Raw genomic sequence first — 16,385 nt, 5'->3', positions numbered from 1 at the left:
TTCAATTGTTTCTTATATATTCTCTACAAAATAAAACACATCAGTTATCTTCACTATACTCTAAGTTTACCTGCAATGCTGTGCTTTATGACACTTAAAATGACTGGAAGGTAATCCAATAATATAGAAAAAGCATCATCAGGACATTTTAATGGACAAATGTTTCATAAAATTCCTTGTGAATGACAATTTCATAAACATACAAAACATAATTCTAGAATTCCTAAAGCAAAAAAGTGATAATAGCAAAGATTAAAATAAAACCTGTTTGAGAGTTGTAACATTACATTGAAAGGCTTGCCAGAAATTCCTTTGGTGAAATCTCACGTCGAGTCTGGTTTCACCAAGTGATCACTTTGCATCGTCGTGAGTTCATAGCACCATGAATGTAAAACATTAATGCTTCGCACAGAGGATCATATAGTCTCACCCTGACCAGTCCAGCTTATAAGTGACTAACTTGACCGGAGTTTTTTCTACTGTCAAAACAGTAGACGAGTATGTTTCCAGTTACTGCATCACAGTGCAGTATGTTACAGTACAGTACAAAGGCAAAACAAACATTTAAATACACGACCTCCAAGGACAGTCAAGCATCATCAAGTCCCTGATTTCACATATTTAAGAAGACTGCCATGAAGATGATCATACATACAGTATACAAGACCACAAAAAAAGTGCAGAAAGAATATTCTGCAAAATCTCTAAAAAGTCCATCTATATGTGTATATCCCACTCGGACCCTAATAAAAAGGAAAACAATCTAAAACCTGACAAAAGGAGTCTTTTCCTTATACGCTGCCGTCCTTTGGTCCACCGCTGATGTCTGGGATCTGATCTGCAAAAGACTGGGTCATCCACTGTCCGTCTGGGAGCTGACCTTCTGCTGATTGTGACGTGGCCGCCTCCTGTACGCCTTCTGAAGACAGACAACAGACAGACTGAAGGCCTCAGTTCAGAGGACGACTTATCCTTGCCAACATGAAAAGTGTTCATATTGCTCAGACATTTTACTTTCCAGTTGCCTCATTGTAAGCAACCAATCATAAGCTTTGGACATTTTTTCCTCAATGAGTATTTTCATATGCATAGAAGACACCACATGCACAACCTGCTTACTGTGAATCTACGTATTGGTGCAGCAGCTCAGTAATACCCCCAACCTTATTCTGGAAACATTACTTATTTAACTGGAGGAGTAATACAATGGAGTGTATGTGTGCACATGTGTGTCAGAAGCCTTATGGTGCATACGTGTAAAAAGATGATTAGAAGTATGGCTTAAAAAATTCTCCAGGATTGCCTTCCCTGATAACAGAAACCTGCTTCTCATGTACATCAGCTTTCTGCAGAGAGCTGGCTGTACCCCAGTTATTGAAGTTCATGTAAACACAATGATGACTCCAATCGCAGCTGAGAAAGAACGTAAAAACTTTCCGGAAATATTTACCTTAAAGATGCTTAAAATATGTATCTGGACTTACGTCATAATCATCATAACTTCAACAACCCGAACTTGCTTTAATAAAATGTGAGGAGTGGACAACACTCTGCAGAGGCAAACTGTGTGAGTGTGTTACCTCTGTTCTCTGCAGCTGAGAATGTACAGTGACCGTTGGTCTGGCTTTGAGCCTGGTCCCCTTCAGGTCCCTTCTCTACATATGCTCCACCGTAGGCATCTTCATAACCAGGATCGTACTGCTCCTCCTTTATGGCCATCCTCTTGGCATCCTCTGTAGTTGTTAAAAAAAACGAAAACAAGGCAAGATTTACCAAACATGATCTGACCTGGATCCACAGATGGAAATAAAAGGGCAGGATTTAATAGCAGGATTAACATCTTAATTCTTCATACAGAATTTTACTGCACTCAAATGATGGGTATAGCTACAATATCAGTTTGTTTCTTTTTCTGTATGTCACGATGCTTTCTAGTTTCACTTTTAGAGGAAAAAAAAAACAAAACTGTCATGCCACTCAGTGGTTAGTTACAGGTTGGATGACTTTGATGTAAACAAAACGCTTCCATTCATGCACGACTTCCACGCTCACCCTTGGCCAACTGCAGGTCAAACGAGTACGCGACCTCCTCGATCTCGTTGCTTTTCCGCATGCCCTTCAGACTATCTCTGAGCTCCCTCAGTTTGATGTAAAAGTGGACTTTGTCCTGAGCGCGAGGGAACTGAGCACAACGAGCGCTGGACGACGGCATCAGATACAGCGCCTGTGTGGGGGAAATCACCGTCAGATCAAACGTTCAAATACCTACATTTGAAAGGATTACTGTGGTATGGATAAAAGGTCACATTTTCTAAACAGACAGCTCATTATTGATGAAACTGGATAGAAACAGATATTTTAGATATCCTGCACTGCACAACCATCACTTTTCCAGTGCTGATATGGATTACGACTGGTATCAAGTATTGATGTGATGATTTTTTTTACTAAACAGATGAGACTTGAACATTTAGTCTCTGGGGTTGGCAAAAAATGTTGAAAACAATCCATTTTGCAAGGCCAGTTGGGAAAACGAGGAATCCACAATGAGTTTGCAAAGCAGTCTGTGCTCACCACGTCACACTCGGGGATCTTGTGTGGCTGCAACCCGAATTCAAGTTTCTGTGGTTTTTTCCCAAACAACTCTCTGCAGAACATTTCATAGATGCCTTGGGGGGGGGAAAACAGAAAAAGATTACTTTAATTCACTTTAAGGAATAATCATATTTTTGGATCTGTAGTAGAGGAGTGCTTACATTTTCCATTGAAAACAGCAATAAGAGGTTTGAATTTCTTCAGCTTCTCTACAAGAATTTTGCCTCCTTCACGTAACTCTTTGCTGTTGATGAAAACAGAAGTAAGATCGTTATAATACAGTGTCAAAGCTAACAGGAATCTCAGGCTAACACAGTCAGCCATTATGGCACATTTGCTCATCCAACTCATGATGCTCTCTTTGCCCTAAATATTGATTTTCTGCCTCTAGTAACATCAAAATGACTGTGAGCAATAGAGTCAAAGTCTGTGAGCGATGACACTAACTGCGTCTTACACATATTTTTTTTTTACATCAGTATATAAGCCTACCTTGAGAGGTCTTTGCTCCCTGGTGTCGCCCTGGCCACCATGTTGGTGAAGCCCATTTTGTACTTGACAGGCAGAGTGGTGTCATGCATGTGGTTGAGTTGCTCCTCAGTAAATCCAGACAGAAACAGGCACTTCCCTGAAATTAAAAAGTCACCCTGTCATTTGTCCCTTTGGCTAACAAAAAGGGATGTATTTTTCTGAAGTTAACATGTCATGGCATTCTGCTTGATTTTATTAAGCTAATAATCAATTCTAGGCAAATTGTTTTTAATTTGAACCTGTAAAACATCTCTTCACAAAAATAGACCTCACTGTAAAAGATATGAAACTCAAACTGGGTCTTACAAAGGCACTACAGGATCACACATTTTCTAAAAACATTTGGACAACTGAAACTATTTTTTCATCCTGATATTTTTTGCAGGCAAGTAAGGAACTATTCTTTACAATTACACAACCTGAAAAATTTGTGTCAACTAACTTACAAAAATGATTTCCAGGACCTGGAAACCACCGTCCAATGTAAGCTGCCATCAGTCCTGGATTGATACCAATCTGAAAGCAAAACAGCAGATATTCATTCCACTATATTCATGGCACAGTGCTTAGTTCCACTGTGAAACAGATTGAAAAACAGCCTTACAATGACATAGTCCAGGTTGTAATCCAGCAGGTCTGGGAGAGTTTTTTTCATGACTTCCTCCTCTGACATTCCCTTGAAGCGGTCAACTTTCCTCTTCACCTTCTTGAAGCTCTCATCAATCTTCTCTTGCTTGCCGTCTGCCTGAGCCTCAGCTGCCTTCTTGGGCTTAGGACCAGGTTTGGCTTTAGGTGCATTTGGGTCCTTAGGTGGTTTGGGTGGTTTGGGTGCCTTGGGGACTTTCGGTGGTTTCGGTGCCTTGGGTTCCTTGGGTTGAGCTGCTCTGCCTCTCTTTTTGGCTGGGGCTACAAGAAAAATTCAGAGAGGTGATATCAAAAGGAAGCAAGGTCTGAACCTTCATTGTGCTCTTGCACTTTGTTGAACTGTTAACAGACCCCATCTATACGTCACTGTGCCTTCCATATAGTTTTATTTTTGTCTCAAAGCATATCAAACATCCACGTAAACCACAATAGCACTTAAAACTCTTTCAGAAAGCCAGATATATTTCACAAAGCAGTTACTAACTTACACAAAGTTTCTTCTCCAAAAGCATGCTCACCAGGAACAATGCTAACACCATGCAGTATTAAGAAAGACTATCTAAGAAAGATTGTATCATTCAAGTATAGTTGTGCATAGCTACTGTTGACACATTGAGTCAACATTTTATGACAAATTAAGAAATCTGGGACATGACCCAGAACCAGCTGATCTATATAGATATAACATATCTGCAAGGATGTTTTTTTTAAAAAGCAATCATAGTACGTTTTGCTAGGTTTGCAGGTTCCTGCTGATCCATCATGGGTTCTGGATTAGCCATGTGTGCCAGGGCGGTCTCTCCTGTCTGCTCCTCCGGGTATTGAAACTGATGATTGGGGTTGAAGCCTGAATATTGGGCCTGGAGAGCTTGAAACTGCTGTGCAGACTGAACCCTGCGGTGGAATAATATTTTTAAAAAACAGGAGAAATAATAAAGACAACAGGCAAAATGGCAGTGGGATGTGCTGCAGGGCTGAAGTTGAGTTAAACCCATGAGTTGTGTAACCTATGTGCTCTTTGGTTTGGTTCAACTATTTTCGGTTGAACCAAACCAAACTACAGCCTTTAAAATGACCATTGCGTTGAATCAACACATTAACCTACTGAACATTACAGCCTCAACAATGGTAGAACTTGTTGCAGGTATGTTGTGTGGATCAGTATTAGTTTTATCTCTGTGGACGTAATAAACTGCTAACAGAGTATAAATGTGTGTATGTCTACACCATTGGCAGACTATTTTCACAACACATGGAAAACCCACACTGTTAGTTCCCAGTCAACAATGGTTAGTGAATCACAGAGACTGTAGTAAAGCTTCACATCATATTAAGGGAAAAAAATCAGAGGAATTCCACCATCAAGATGTTTTCCTCTGTTCTCCCTGTATTAAACCACAGCAAAATGCCATCGAGCTGTAACAAAACAATATTCACAGCACTGTATCAGAGTACACAAACCCAATGGCATTTCATGAAAACAATGGTAAAACAAAAGTCAAAAGGGCAACTGTGCGCACATGCGTTCATTTCATTTTCATCACACTTTGCCATTCAGAGGTTTACTGATATAATCAGACTCCCATGTGGCCACATTGGGGTGAGGAGGAAGACTCACCACTGTTGAAGATACTCCGGGGAGACAACAGGGAATGATCCATTCAGCTTTTCTTCCATCTTTTGGGTGGTTTGACTTTATTAGATAAATCAATATGAATGTTGAGGAAACATAGCTAGGTGATGTACATGTCGTTTAGCATATTAAGAGTCTGGCAGTGTATGAAACTGAATGCATGTGCCAGGGAATTGTAGACAAATTGTGGAGCTAGCAGCAAAAAATAAACACAGACAATGCCAACAAAAGATAAATTTTATGGCGATTACACATTACAACAAAGACAAAACACTCCCCTGACGACCATATTGTATGAAAAGTATAATAATAGATTTCCTAAACACAAAATTCAGCGATTACACATCTACACCTGCTAAAATGTAGCCCACCCCCACCACTTCTTCCATGGCGATGCTAACTAGCAAGCTAAATCCGAATGAAACACACCTATCAATTTGCAATTTTAAAACAGGATAAATACACTGTTAGTAGGTAAAGGTACGAGCTTGGTGCTATCTCATTTGAATCATAGAAATTTCCAATTCCGGGTGATAATATGTATGATATTGTTATCAGCAATTCAGCAGCAGTGCCACAAGTGCAGCTAATGTTAGCCAACAGCTAGCTGTTCAGCTAGCATGAATGTTTTCTCTTCCACTGAGATTCCTCGCTAAGAAATTACACATAATTTACCACTATTTAAAAACTTTAACAAACCTGTTGAGGGTACGTCTTAAATTTGTTTCTTCTGTACAGAGAACAGTTTATTTTCCATCTATGCCGCTCTTCTATTCACAACATATGAGGTTCAACACAGGCAACAAAGACATGACAGCACTGCCGGGTCAACTTTGACACCGGAAGAGCTCAACTTGACGACGTAGGTGTGAAGAAGAAAAATATATTTGACTATAAGCAAGAACAATGACACCAGAGAGCAAAATTTAGACCGTTGGATATTATAACCTCTTATTTTAAAACTCCTGTATGAATATGTGTTTTTACTGGAAATTGCACGGTAAAATCGAAAACGCAGAAAACGGTATGCACCCATGTTAGCATTGGTATGAGCTGCTCGACTTTTAAACTCCGTGAGTTTGTTTTCTATTGGCTGATGTCCTGTGATGATTAAAGGGATATGTTTGCAGCTTGTTTCAGTTTTTAAGTATTTAATTTGGCTGTTATATTTCCCACAATACTTTCAATAATGAGTGCATCAACTATTATTACAACTCAATATATAACAATTTAAAGCATAGTTTCAGTGTTCGTTTTAACAATGAATTAATGAAAATTGCGGCATCTTAGACAGTCTAAAGGTCCCTGTGGGGTAATTTTATTGACCTGTATTTCTTCCTCATTAATTACGCCCGTGTTACAAATATGAGATTCTGCAAAATAAGTCGATACAACCTGATAAGACATTGTTGGTGTTTGTTTTTGGTCCTTTTTTTAGAGTAGAAAAAAATATGAAAGTATATCTCACTATACTGTGAGCTCTCCATTATCATAAAATAAGCAGAATCGTCCTGCTTTGTCATAGAGCTTTCAAAGTCTGACTTTCCACTCAAGAAGAAGAAGAATTAATCATTCTTTCTGGGGTTTTTGCCCCCCCCCCCCCCCCCCCCCCCTTATAGGTTATCTATTACAGCTTCACATTAATGACTTAAACAATGAGACAGTAAACATGCCATCTTCTGAAGAGATTTAATAACTCTGTAATTACAGATTAGAAATTCCAGAGTACAATTACGTATTTATACAGCTGATAAATCATAAAATGTCATTCTTTTAAAATACAAAAATAAGTCACTAGACCCACATACCATACAAAATGCAATAAATAGTGATAAAAAATGACACCAAAAACATGCACAGTCTGTTTGAGAGTTAGAAAATGTAACTGTTGTGGGCACTTTCTCCCTTGTGCGTCACATTGCGATGGCTCAGGAAACTGTATGTCTCCTCTTCTCTTGTGGTGTCATCACAGGGTCTCTTACCCTCACTGATGCATCATGCTACGAATGCAGCTGATATCTGGTGTCTGTGGAGCGAACATCTCCAGCTGCAGTGATTCCATGCCATGTCCGCTGACTGGTCTACAATGTCCATTTCTGCGAGATACGAAAATAAAGATGGTGTGTGCTGCTTGCAGAAGTCATTTATAAGTCATTAAGCAATGCAGTGGTAATCATTGAGCAAACCATTTTATTTACAGAAACCACCCAAAAGATATTTTAAAGAACCATGCCAGTGTTTTGTGTGTTTTATGTCATTTACTGCAAATTGTGTAAACTTAAATGGATAGTTTGGTTTTTTGAAGCGGGGTTGTTTGAGGTACTTATGCAGTCAGTGTAAACCTTCCAGACAGGAGTACTGAACAGAAACTAAGCAATGTACTGCTGCGAACAGGGTCAGCAGCAAAACTTATTTTTGCCACCTAAAAGAGGGCCCAACTAAACTAATATCAGTTTAAGTGTACACTATATTATGAATATTGTCACTGCTGTCGGACAGCCTTTTCCTTGGAGTCATGCTGAACGCTTTTTACTCGAGAAAGACACCAAGCTATCCCTTTAATGGTACCCTGTGGCGTGTTCTTGGAAACAAACCATTGTTATGTTTAGATTCATTATTAGTCTCCAAAATGCATTAAGTGCATCATAACACACATGTAGAACAAAATTTAAACCTGCATTGTTTATATCAAAACTGTCTTCAACTTTTCTGCTTTTGCTGGTGCATTGTTGCATACCTTGGCATGTTACCACCACCTGTAGATCAGTGGAATAGTGTGAAACCATTGCCAGAAATTTATATAGTGCTACCCACGTACCCATGTGTCCTTGTGCGTGTGCACGGAGGACCCACTCATAAAAAAACTGCATTATAGTGACACTAGAAGTCAAAAACTCCACAGGTCACTTTGACATCACATTTTTTCATACCATGCCATCATTTTTGGGATTGATAAATCGTGGTCATTGGTTCACTTCATGTCAGCACTGTATGAAAATCAGCTCAAGACTTCTAAATTGCTTTAGATAGATAATCAGTCACAGTGGTTTGGAGTCATTATGTACAGTTACATTATATGCACTTGAAACAACTGATTGTTCGGTTTATAAATAAAAAGATTGCAGGTAAATTTAATTAGAATTACGGCACATGGTAACTGCACTACCTGTGTGCTACTGCAGAAAGGCCTGTTTTTCCACCTCTCCTCAGTCTCCTTTAATAAGAGGTGTTGCTGCTTTGCCTGGCGTTGTCATGGAGCCCACTACAGCTTTCATACTCTGGATCCACCTGCTCTTCTTTGATTGCAAGCCTCTTAGCATCTTCTGTAGAACAAACGCAACATCAAGGAGTCAGATCTTCATTTAAGACATAAATATGTCACTAAATATTACACACATGTACCTGGTAATGTCTCAGAAAATCCCTAAAAGCAGGATTTGTGGCATTTACCTTTAGCTAGCTGCAGATCGAACGAGTACTGCGTTTCTTCCACTTCAGGGTTTGGTACCAGGCCTTTCATTTGGTCTCGCAGTTCCTTCAGCTTGATGTAGAAATGCACTTTATCCTGTGCACGGGGAAACTGGGCACAGCGGGGGCTTGATGAAGGCATCAAGTAGCACACCTATGTGAACGCAAACATGCCATGAGGACTGTCTGCATATTAAACAACATAATAATTGTATAATCCATTCACTGTTCCAACATACCGTTTCAGTTTCTGGGATTTTGTAAGGCTGTAGCCCAAACTCCAGATTCTTTGCCTTCACACCAAAAGTTTCTTTGCAGAATATTTCATAAATACCTGCCAAAATAAACAAATGTCGATTCAATGTTAAGCTAATTGAATGGCTTTATGAGGAAGCCGTCTCAACACTTTAATGATAGAAAAGAAGTGTTTCAATGTTTCAAGAATTTTACCTTTTCCATTAAAAGCTGCTATTAATGGCTTGTATTTCTGTAGCTTGTCAAGTAACTGTCGACCCCCTTCACGAATCTCCTTACTGGAAAAAAACATAAAACCAGAAAAATATCATGAATGTTTGTGAGGGACATCCTAGATTTCACTGTGGGGGTTGCTTTTACCCAGGAGGTCATTTCTGTTACTGATCCCAGAGTTAAGTTTTCAGTTTACTGTTGCAGTAATGCATCATTCTATCAGTCTGGTTTTTTTTTTTTTTATTCACCTGGAGAGGTCCTTGCTGCCAGGTGTGGTCCGCTCTACCATGTTGGTGAAGCCGATGCTATAACTCTCTGGCAGGCTCTGGTCGTGCATGTAGTTGAGCTGCTTGTCAGTTAAACCAGAAAGAAATAGACATTTCCCTGGAAAGAAGAGTTAAAGTTCAATTAGACAAGCGGCTACAGAGACACACCAAACAGATCTCACAACACTGGACCCACACTAGGTTTTTTAATGGGTTAAGATTTTATTTTAGTCATTGTCGAAGCACATTAGTCGGTCCGACAGGGTGGGGGAAGTTTAAGGTTAAAGCGGTTATGCATTCTATAAAGTCAGTAATGAAACTGGGTTTCAACATACAGAAATGGTTTCCTGGGTTTGGGTAATGGTGTCCTTTGTAGGCTGAAAGCAGTCCCGGATTAATTCCAATCTGAGGAGAAACATCAAGGTGTTAGCATGGCAACAGACCTAAAAAATACAGCTTTTCGTGACTGAAAACTTACAACTTAGATCAAAAAAATTGTACAATTGTCACAAAAAAATCACCAATGCACTACTTATTCAAATAGACAAAGATAGAAAATCTACGTTTGTCCTCAGTAACTCACTATCAAAATGTCAAGATTGTAGGTTATAACGTCTGGCAGGGTTTTGGCCATAACCTCAGCCACTGACATGCCGTTGAAGCGGTTGAGAGCCCTCTTAGCTTTTTTGGCGGCCTCGTTCTCCTCCTCCTCCTCCTGCGTCTTGCCCTCCTCTGCCTGCTGCTTTGGAGGCCGGCCTCTCTTCTTCTTCACTGGCGTCACAACTAGGACAGAGAGGTGAAACATGTTGAGATATGATAGTCAAAAAGATAAAGACAGCTGAAAAGACATGGTCATTAGAGAAAATACAGCAGGCAACATAGATAGGGGCTTGGATGGCAATAATTTCTTCCATACCTTGGGGTGGGCCAGCAGGCTGAGGTTGGTGCTGAACACACGGCTCCTGCTGCTGTACTATATGTTGGTGCTGGGGGTGGTGGGGCAGGTGTGCAGGATGCTGCTGCTCCCTGACATTATGCTGGTAAGCTGCCTCCTGGTAGTGGTTTTGGGGCGTATGGTAGCTCTGATAAAAAGGCTCCTGGTGAATAGGTGGCTCCCGGTGGACAGACAGCTCCGCCATGACAAGCTCTTCTCTGGGACCCTCTGAGTAATGGCCCATGTTGTGATATGGCATCACATGCTGCGCCTCAGGGTGCTGCTGGCTGGACTGATACCTAGAAAAGAGAAGGAGCATGAGAGAAGAAGAGAAGAGGAGGAAGACAAAGGTTAAAGAGGGAAGGAAGAAGGTCAAAGAGGGAAGGAGAAGGAAGGCGAGCAAAAGAAGGAAACGAAACAGGATCCAGACACGGCAAGAGAAGACAAACTATGTCTGGTGTTCAATGGGGTGCGTGAAGAAGTAGGTGGGCAAACTGACAAGACACAAGACTTACAAACATTCATGCGCTGACATACACCTGTTTGTATTCTCTGCATTTCATTCATTGCATGAGTATGTATGTCGAGCTATTTTTCCTAGCTTTATTGTGCCTATTTTTGATTAGTTTTGAGCATATAACCTCGAACACTCACTCACTGCACCCTCAAATGAGTCTTTTAACACCAACTTTGATGTGCACTTAGGTAAGGTGGACCAGAATGGAATGAAGATATACAAACAATTGATAGGGCTTGCAAAAACAGTGTGACTGTGATTGATATGAAGTCAACTACAGGCCAAACTCTTTTCAGGCTGTATTCATTTTACAGTTTGCAAATAGGCTACGTAAGAGCCACTGCAGGTGTATTTACAAAGCCCGTAGCAAGTGATGGTGTAACAACTGCTGGATAATGTAGTAACACGTCACATTTTTAAGTGCTATCATTTTAAAGTTGTCAAACCAGCTACAGAGTGCACATAATGCAGTATCATCACATTATAAGATTCACACCTGATTTATAACTCAGGGTACTTTTGATGTAAGCTGTTAGTCCTACATTATTGTTAGTCACCTTCCCATCTTGCGGGCATATTTTACATTATGACATCTTATTATCCTTAATAATTACATTATCACTTGCAACAAAGCGAAAAATAAAGTATATTGGTATGTATGATGTCGGGTGTCAAATGCTATTTGTTTTCTTCATCTCATGCATGAAAATGAAGACGCCAAGAAGATAACATGAGAAGTTTGCCAGGACCTGCATCCACCTCCAGCACCAACTCACCACTGCTGAAAATAATCCGTAGGAACCGTCAGTGATGTATACTGGTTTTCTTCCATCATAACTGTTGACTTATTTGAATAAATTAACATTCATTCTGCTGACAAATTCTGCATTAATACACAGTGGAGATATGAGCTGTGAGAGGATTATAGCGCATAGGGTAACTTACATAGCTGGCACAAAGAAGACGGATGGACGCTGCTACAGGAAGGTGGAAGCTTTAGCTAGCAATAAGCTAACAACATAACGCAGCCCAACAGCTACCTTGAAACCGAAAGTAACCTCTACAATAACGAAACACGAACGTATATGAGAAAACTAACATACCTGTCATACATTTTGTTCTTTAGTTTTCAAATAAGGAGACGGGGGACTGGGAATCCTCCCACAACAAAGACCATTTAAACGCTCGACATTCCGTTTCGCTACGGTTGGGTGAAGGCTTACTGCCACCTCTTGGTAAGGAGGTATAATGCTTGGATCAGTCTGAAATGCTCATTAGGCTGCGGAGTCACATTATACTACGATACTATTACAACCAACTATCGATAATTAATACGTAAAACTACACAGTTCCCTCATTCATTTAAATATCATAAAATACGGGATTATAGTTTATTGTACACAGAGTGTGTGAGTTCGCAAAAGCTGCCGCTAGCCGGCGATAGGTCTCTTATCTATGATAGCACCAACACGAATTTTCACTGAAGAAGAACGAAACAGCCAAAGCTGGTGTGTTTAGTAATACACATCACTCTGCAGTAAAATAGAACCATTCAAACCCCCCAAAAAGTGGAATAGAAAGCAAATGATTTTTTTATCCAATCTTGAAAAAGCTATTACAGTCCACCTCAACCAACTCACTCTCAAAAGTGGAGGCCAAAGGTATAAACGATCTACGGGAAACGGAACATTTGTGGTCATCGAAAAACGAGATAGAGTGAGACCTCACTACTCTTTAAGTTATCTTTGTGTTAGCTAAACAGCATGACCTGCTTGTGTGTTCCAATGACAGGCAGTTGGGTTTAAAACTGTGAAAACCAGCTTCATGTTTTGGCCATTTATAGAAATGACAGTGAATTAAACAAGGTAAGTGTCACCTATGTCTGTTGCTCTGTGATCTTTTGTAGTTTTTCAAACTTGTAGCACTGCTAACTGTTACATCGGGGCTAACACACATTGACAGTAACCCTAATGGCAAAGGCATACTCTTAGTAGTTGTATATACAAGATCTCAAGTTAGGGTCTAAATACAATATGCTTCTTTCTGACGTGTAGTTTTACTTGGTTTGCGCTTTTTCTCTTTTTCAGGTTGAGGACGTCTGTGACGATGCCAGCTGGTGTATCTTGGCCTCGGTACCTGAGGATGTTCAGTGCCTGTGTGCTGTCCATGTTTGCAGGAGCACAGGTCGTCCACCAGTACTACCTACCTGATCTGGTGAGGGACAAAACTATCCTTCCCCCCACAGCAGCCTGTCTGTGTTTTCTGCAGATGTTCCAATCAATAAATAAGTCTGCAAAGTGTTGAGATGCATTGAAGTTATTGTGATGATCAGTTTTTGAAAAGTTTGGAAAATGTTGTCTCCTGTAATTAAACATAGTATATTACGTGTTGTTCTAAAAGATCAGTGTAGCTGCTGAAAATATGTTGATGTGATAGCATATTATCAATCGTTGACCAGGTATGCACGGGAACAGGAACAAAATACAACACCACCCAACCAAACAGTCTTTCAGTATGTGTTTAACTGTGTTTGTGTTGTCTTGTTTTTCAGACTATACCAGAGATCCCGCCAAAGCCTGGGGAGCTTCAGACAGAACTGCGGGGCTACAAAGCCAGGGAGGAGGCTTTAGCAGCAATGCAGCAGCTAAAAGCTGAACAAAAAGTGGACTGATGGACACATCCTCTGTGTGATGGAGGAAAAGCCTCACCTGGGCTACTCACCTGGGAGTAAAGTCATTTCTGGGCCGTCTGCAAATGGATATTTTCTTTCTTCAGTGATATCATCCAATGGAACAAAGTGAAGTGGAATAAAATGCTACGCTGTTAGTGTCTGGCTGCACCTTTGGTGTGAAGGATAAGGATCTTATCTGGAGGAATATCATTTGCTTTATTCAACCATCTGCATCCCTCTGTTGTTAATACATGTCTTCATCCTTTATGAATCCATTTGCATTTTCCAACAAAGTGAAACATGTAAGAGGGTAAAAGAGCGCTTTATGGAGGCACGGTACCTGCTTAAGTCATTAAATTATTCTTTTCTGTTCAAAAGTACATCGTTTGATTGTTTTTCCCTAACAGAAAATTTACTTAAAATAAAAATATCAAACTCAGCCTTTGTCATTACTTTGTGGTAAATGTTAGTGTTTTATATGGAAATACTTACAAGCTTGCAAAATAATCATCAACAATTTTGATAACTGATCGATAGTTTATAGTCACTTGTCAAGCAATGGCAAAAGCCAAACATTCTCTGTTTCCAGTCTCTGATATGTGATGATGTTATAGTTTGCTTTGTATTGTATTATGGCAAATGAAATATTTTGGGGTTTTGGACTGTTGGTGAGGCAAAAGAAGCAACATGATGACGCCACCTTTGGCTCTGCATTTTTTTTTTACATTTCATAGAATAAGTAACAATCAATTAATTGCTAAAGCGGTTTCAGATTCATCAACAATGAAAATAATTGTTAGTTGCATCCACAACGACTAATCCATCATTACTTGTTTGACCAAGAGGTGATCTGATCGCTGTCCACCTGTAACGTTGGCCGTGTGTGTGTGAGTGTGTGTGTGTGTGACTTGCTTTTAAGACAAAGCGGGACCTCACAAGTATAAACAAATACAAACGTGTGCGCGCGCGTTGGATGCTATCGTATCATAGCAACAAGTTCAAACAAATATAAAGTGGGAAAGATGGCGACACAGAGAGAAGAAGACGCCGCCGAATATCTTAAGAAACACAGAATTATCGAGCTCATGGACAACCTGACCAGCATGCTCTTCTTTTACAGACCTGGTTAGAGCTTATTTCGTCTCTGTTACATACACAGCTTAACAGCCTGTCCTGAAAAACGCAGGGTTTTTGCAGTACCTAGCAAGCTAGCTCAAATTTTAGGCTAACATGCTAGAGCTCTAGAAAAGACCGACGAGGGCTCGGTTAGCTTCTGCATCACAAATTCTGCTTGACTGAACTGATCAGTCTGATCCTCCTGATGCTAGACAGGAAGAGGGAGAAATGGGGTTAATACACTCTAATAAGCATAATAATAAAGAGAAAATCAAGCTAACACAATGTTACAGTTCAGGCTAGGCATTGAACATTAATATATAGATCTAATGTTATTGGAAAAACTACACAATTAAACATAAGACAATGTGCCTTTGCTGAGACTGTTTTTACGTGTTGATATTCTCTTGTGTATTCTCTCGTGTAAAAGTGTATTTAAACAGAATATCAGCTTTGCATTATTATTCATGTTAGAATTGATATTCACATATGATGTTGTTGTTCTGTATCCTTGGTTGCCACAAACCTGTCCTGTAAGGGTTCAATAATTGAACCTTTATCACCAGAAACACAATATGTGCACCTTAATTTCAGCGATTTGTTCTGATTGACCCTTTCATTCAGACAATCCCAGAGAGTTTCTCGTTGAGCAGCTGAAACAGCTGAAGAGTGATGTGAAAGGGCCAAATCTGTTCAACAACGACAACCTGGATGCAGTCTTCCGCATACTGGACCCAACCAATCAAAAATACATCACTTTTGCCCAGTACAAGCATGGTGAGCACAGGGCATAGATACTGCATACACTGTAAATATGATTAAATACATAATTGTTATTTGTATTAGCAACATAATTCTAAGATCACTCGAACATTTAATAAACAATATTTTCATGTATTTATTTAGTTTTTCTGTATTAGAAACAATAACTATACTTAATATACTATATACTTATTATACTGCCTAATTTATTATTTGGTAACATTGTACTACCTGTACTTTGAATTCACTTGATTACTAGTAGTAGCATCATAGCAATGTTTTGTTTTTTCTTTGTTTTTTTCAGTGTAATGACACGGTACACTAAACAAATACTCACAGAGTCATTTTCCCCACAGCTTTGACCACACTGGGCATAAAAGACATTAATGAATGTCCTGAAGGTGTGAATGAAGACAGAATATCCCATGAGATCTTCAAAACAGAAGCGTAAGAGCAGCTTGTAAAATCTGAACAGCAAGTCAGACAGTAGTCACCAGGATTTTAAAACTCAACATATTATGATGGTAATTGTTGTCCAATTTGGTTGTTACAGGATTCAAGGCCTGCAGAGATGCTCAGCAACATATAAACAACCGTGAGGTTTTCTTCCTCATCTGATACATTAATTCTTCCGTGATATGCTGACATGCATTTGGATGTTATCAGCGGAAGGGGGCGTAATATGGAGCTGTGTCTGTAAAATGTGCAAATTTTATAAAATGTCATTAAACCATTCATGTCAACATGTATTCTGATTCAAGCAATTCCATTGTCATTCA

The 16,385-nt window shown here is 39.7% G+C and overlaps 4 protein-coding genes across 6 annotated transcripts; 2 read left to right on the top strand and 2 right to left on the bottom strand.

The window, feature by feature from the left end:
- Nucleotides 1-124: 124 nt before the first annotated feature.
- Nucleotides 125-6,231, bottom strand: tdg.1 (thymine DNA glycosylase, tandem duplicate 1). Of its 2 annotated transcripts, XM_041938941.1 has the most exons (11): nucleotides 6,104-6,230; nucleotides 5,390-5,464; nucleotides 4,499-4,665; nucleotides 3,731-4,032; nucleotides 3,573-3,642; nucleotides 3,088-3,223; nucleotides 2,757-2,839; nucleotides 2,575-2,669; nucleotides 2,053-2,224; nucleotides 1,581-1,733; nucleotides 125-919 (listed from the first exon to the last, which is right to left on the bottom strand). In XM_041938941.1, exons 2-11 carry the CDS (start codon nucleotides 5,446-5,448, stop codon nucleotides 792-794), a joined length of 1,365 nt encoding a protein of 454 aa, XP_041794875.1. In that variant the 5' UTR covers nucleotides 5,449-5,464; nucleotides 6,104-6,230; the 3' UTR covers nucleotides 125-791. The 2 variants fall into 2 exon arrangements, with proteins under 2 accessions (XP_041794875.1, XP_041794876.1); XM_041938942.1 differs by lacking the exon at nucleotides 5,390-5,464 and having other exon boundaries at nucleotides 6,104-6,231.
- An 848-nt stretch (nucleotides 6,232-7,079) lies between these two features.
- Nucleotides 7,080-12,280, bottom strand: tdg.2 (thymine DNA glycosylase, tandem duplicate 2). 2 transcript variants are annotated; one of them, XM_041939064.1, is made up of 10 exons: nucleotides 12,161-12,280; nucleotides 10,523-10,839; nucleotides 10,190-10,389; nucleotides 9,942-10,011; nucleotides 9,589-9,724; nucleotides 9,323-9,405; nucleotides 9,112-9,206; nucleotides 8,855-9,026; nucleotides 8,571-8,727; nucleotides 7,080-7,500 (listed from the first exon to the last, which is right to left on the bottom strand). In XM_041939064.1, exons 1-9 carry the CDS (start codon nucleotides 12,169-12,171, stop codon nucleotides 8,621-8,623), a joined length of 1,191 nt encoding a protein of 396 aa, XP_041794998.1. In that variant the 5' UTR covers nucleotides 12,172-12,280; the 3' UTR covers nucleotides 7,080-7,500; nucleotides 8,571-8,620. The 2 variants fall into 2 exon arrangements, with proteins under 2 accessions (XP_041794998.1, XP_041794999.1); XM_041939065.1 differs by lacking the exon at nucleotides 12,161-12,280 and adding an exon at nucleotides 12,003-12,137.
- Nucleotides 12,281-12,800: 520 nt separating this feature from the next.
- Nucleotides 12,801-14,276, top strand: c6h12orf73 (chromosome 6 C12orf73 homolog). Its single transcript, XM_041939669.1, has 3 exons — nucleotides 12,801-12,922; nucleotides 13,145-13,271; nucleotides 13,609-14,276. Exons 2-3 carry the CDS (start codon nucleotides 13,164-13,166, stop codon nucleotides 13,726-13,728), a joined length of 228 nt encoding a protein of 75 aa, XP_041795603.1. The 5' UTR covers nucleotides 12,801-12,922; nucleotides 13,145-13,163; the 3' UTR covers nucleotides 13,729-14,276.
- A 425-nt stretch (nucleotides 14,277-14,701) lies between these two features.
- Nucleotides 14,702-16,333, top strand: si:dkey-42p14.3 (EF-hand calcium-binding domain-containing protein 10). Its single transcript, XM_041939668.1, is given in 5 exon segments — nucleotides 14,702-14,734; nucleotides 14,736-14,853; nucleotides 15,469-15,621; nucleotides 15,963-16,053; nucleotides 16,160-16,333. Coding segments are annotated over 5 exon segments (441 nt in total). The 3' UTR covers nucleotides 16,206-16,333.
- Nucleotides 16,334-16,385: the final 52 nt, after the last annotated feature.

This window comes from Chelmon rostratus, chromosome 6 (genome assembly GCF_017976325.1).
Source record: "Chelmon rostratus isolate fCheRos1 chromosome 6, fCheRos1.pri, whole genome shotgun sequence".
Taxonomy (NCBI): Eukaryota; Metazoa; Chordata; class Actinopteri; order Chaetodontiformes; family Chaetodontidae; genus Chelmon; species Chelmon rostratus.
This window is presented reverse-complemented; position numbering and strand designations above follow the sequence as displayed.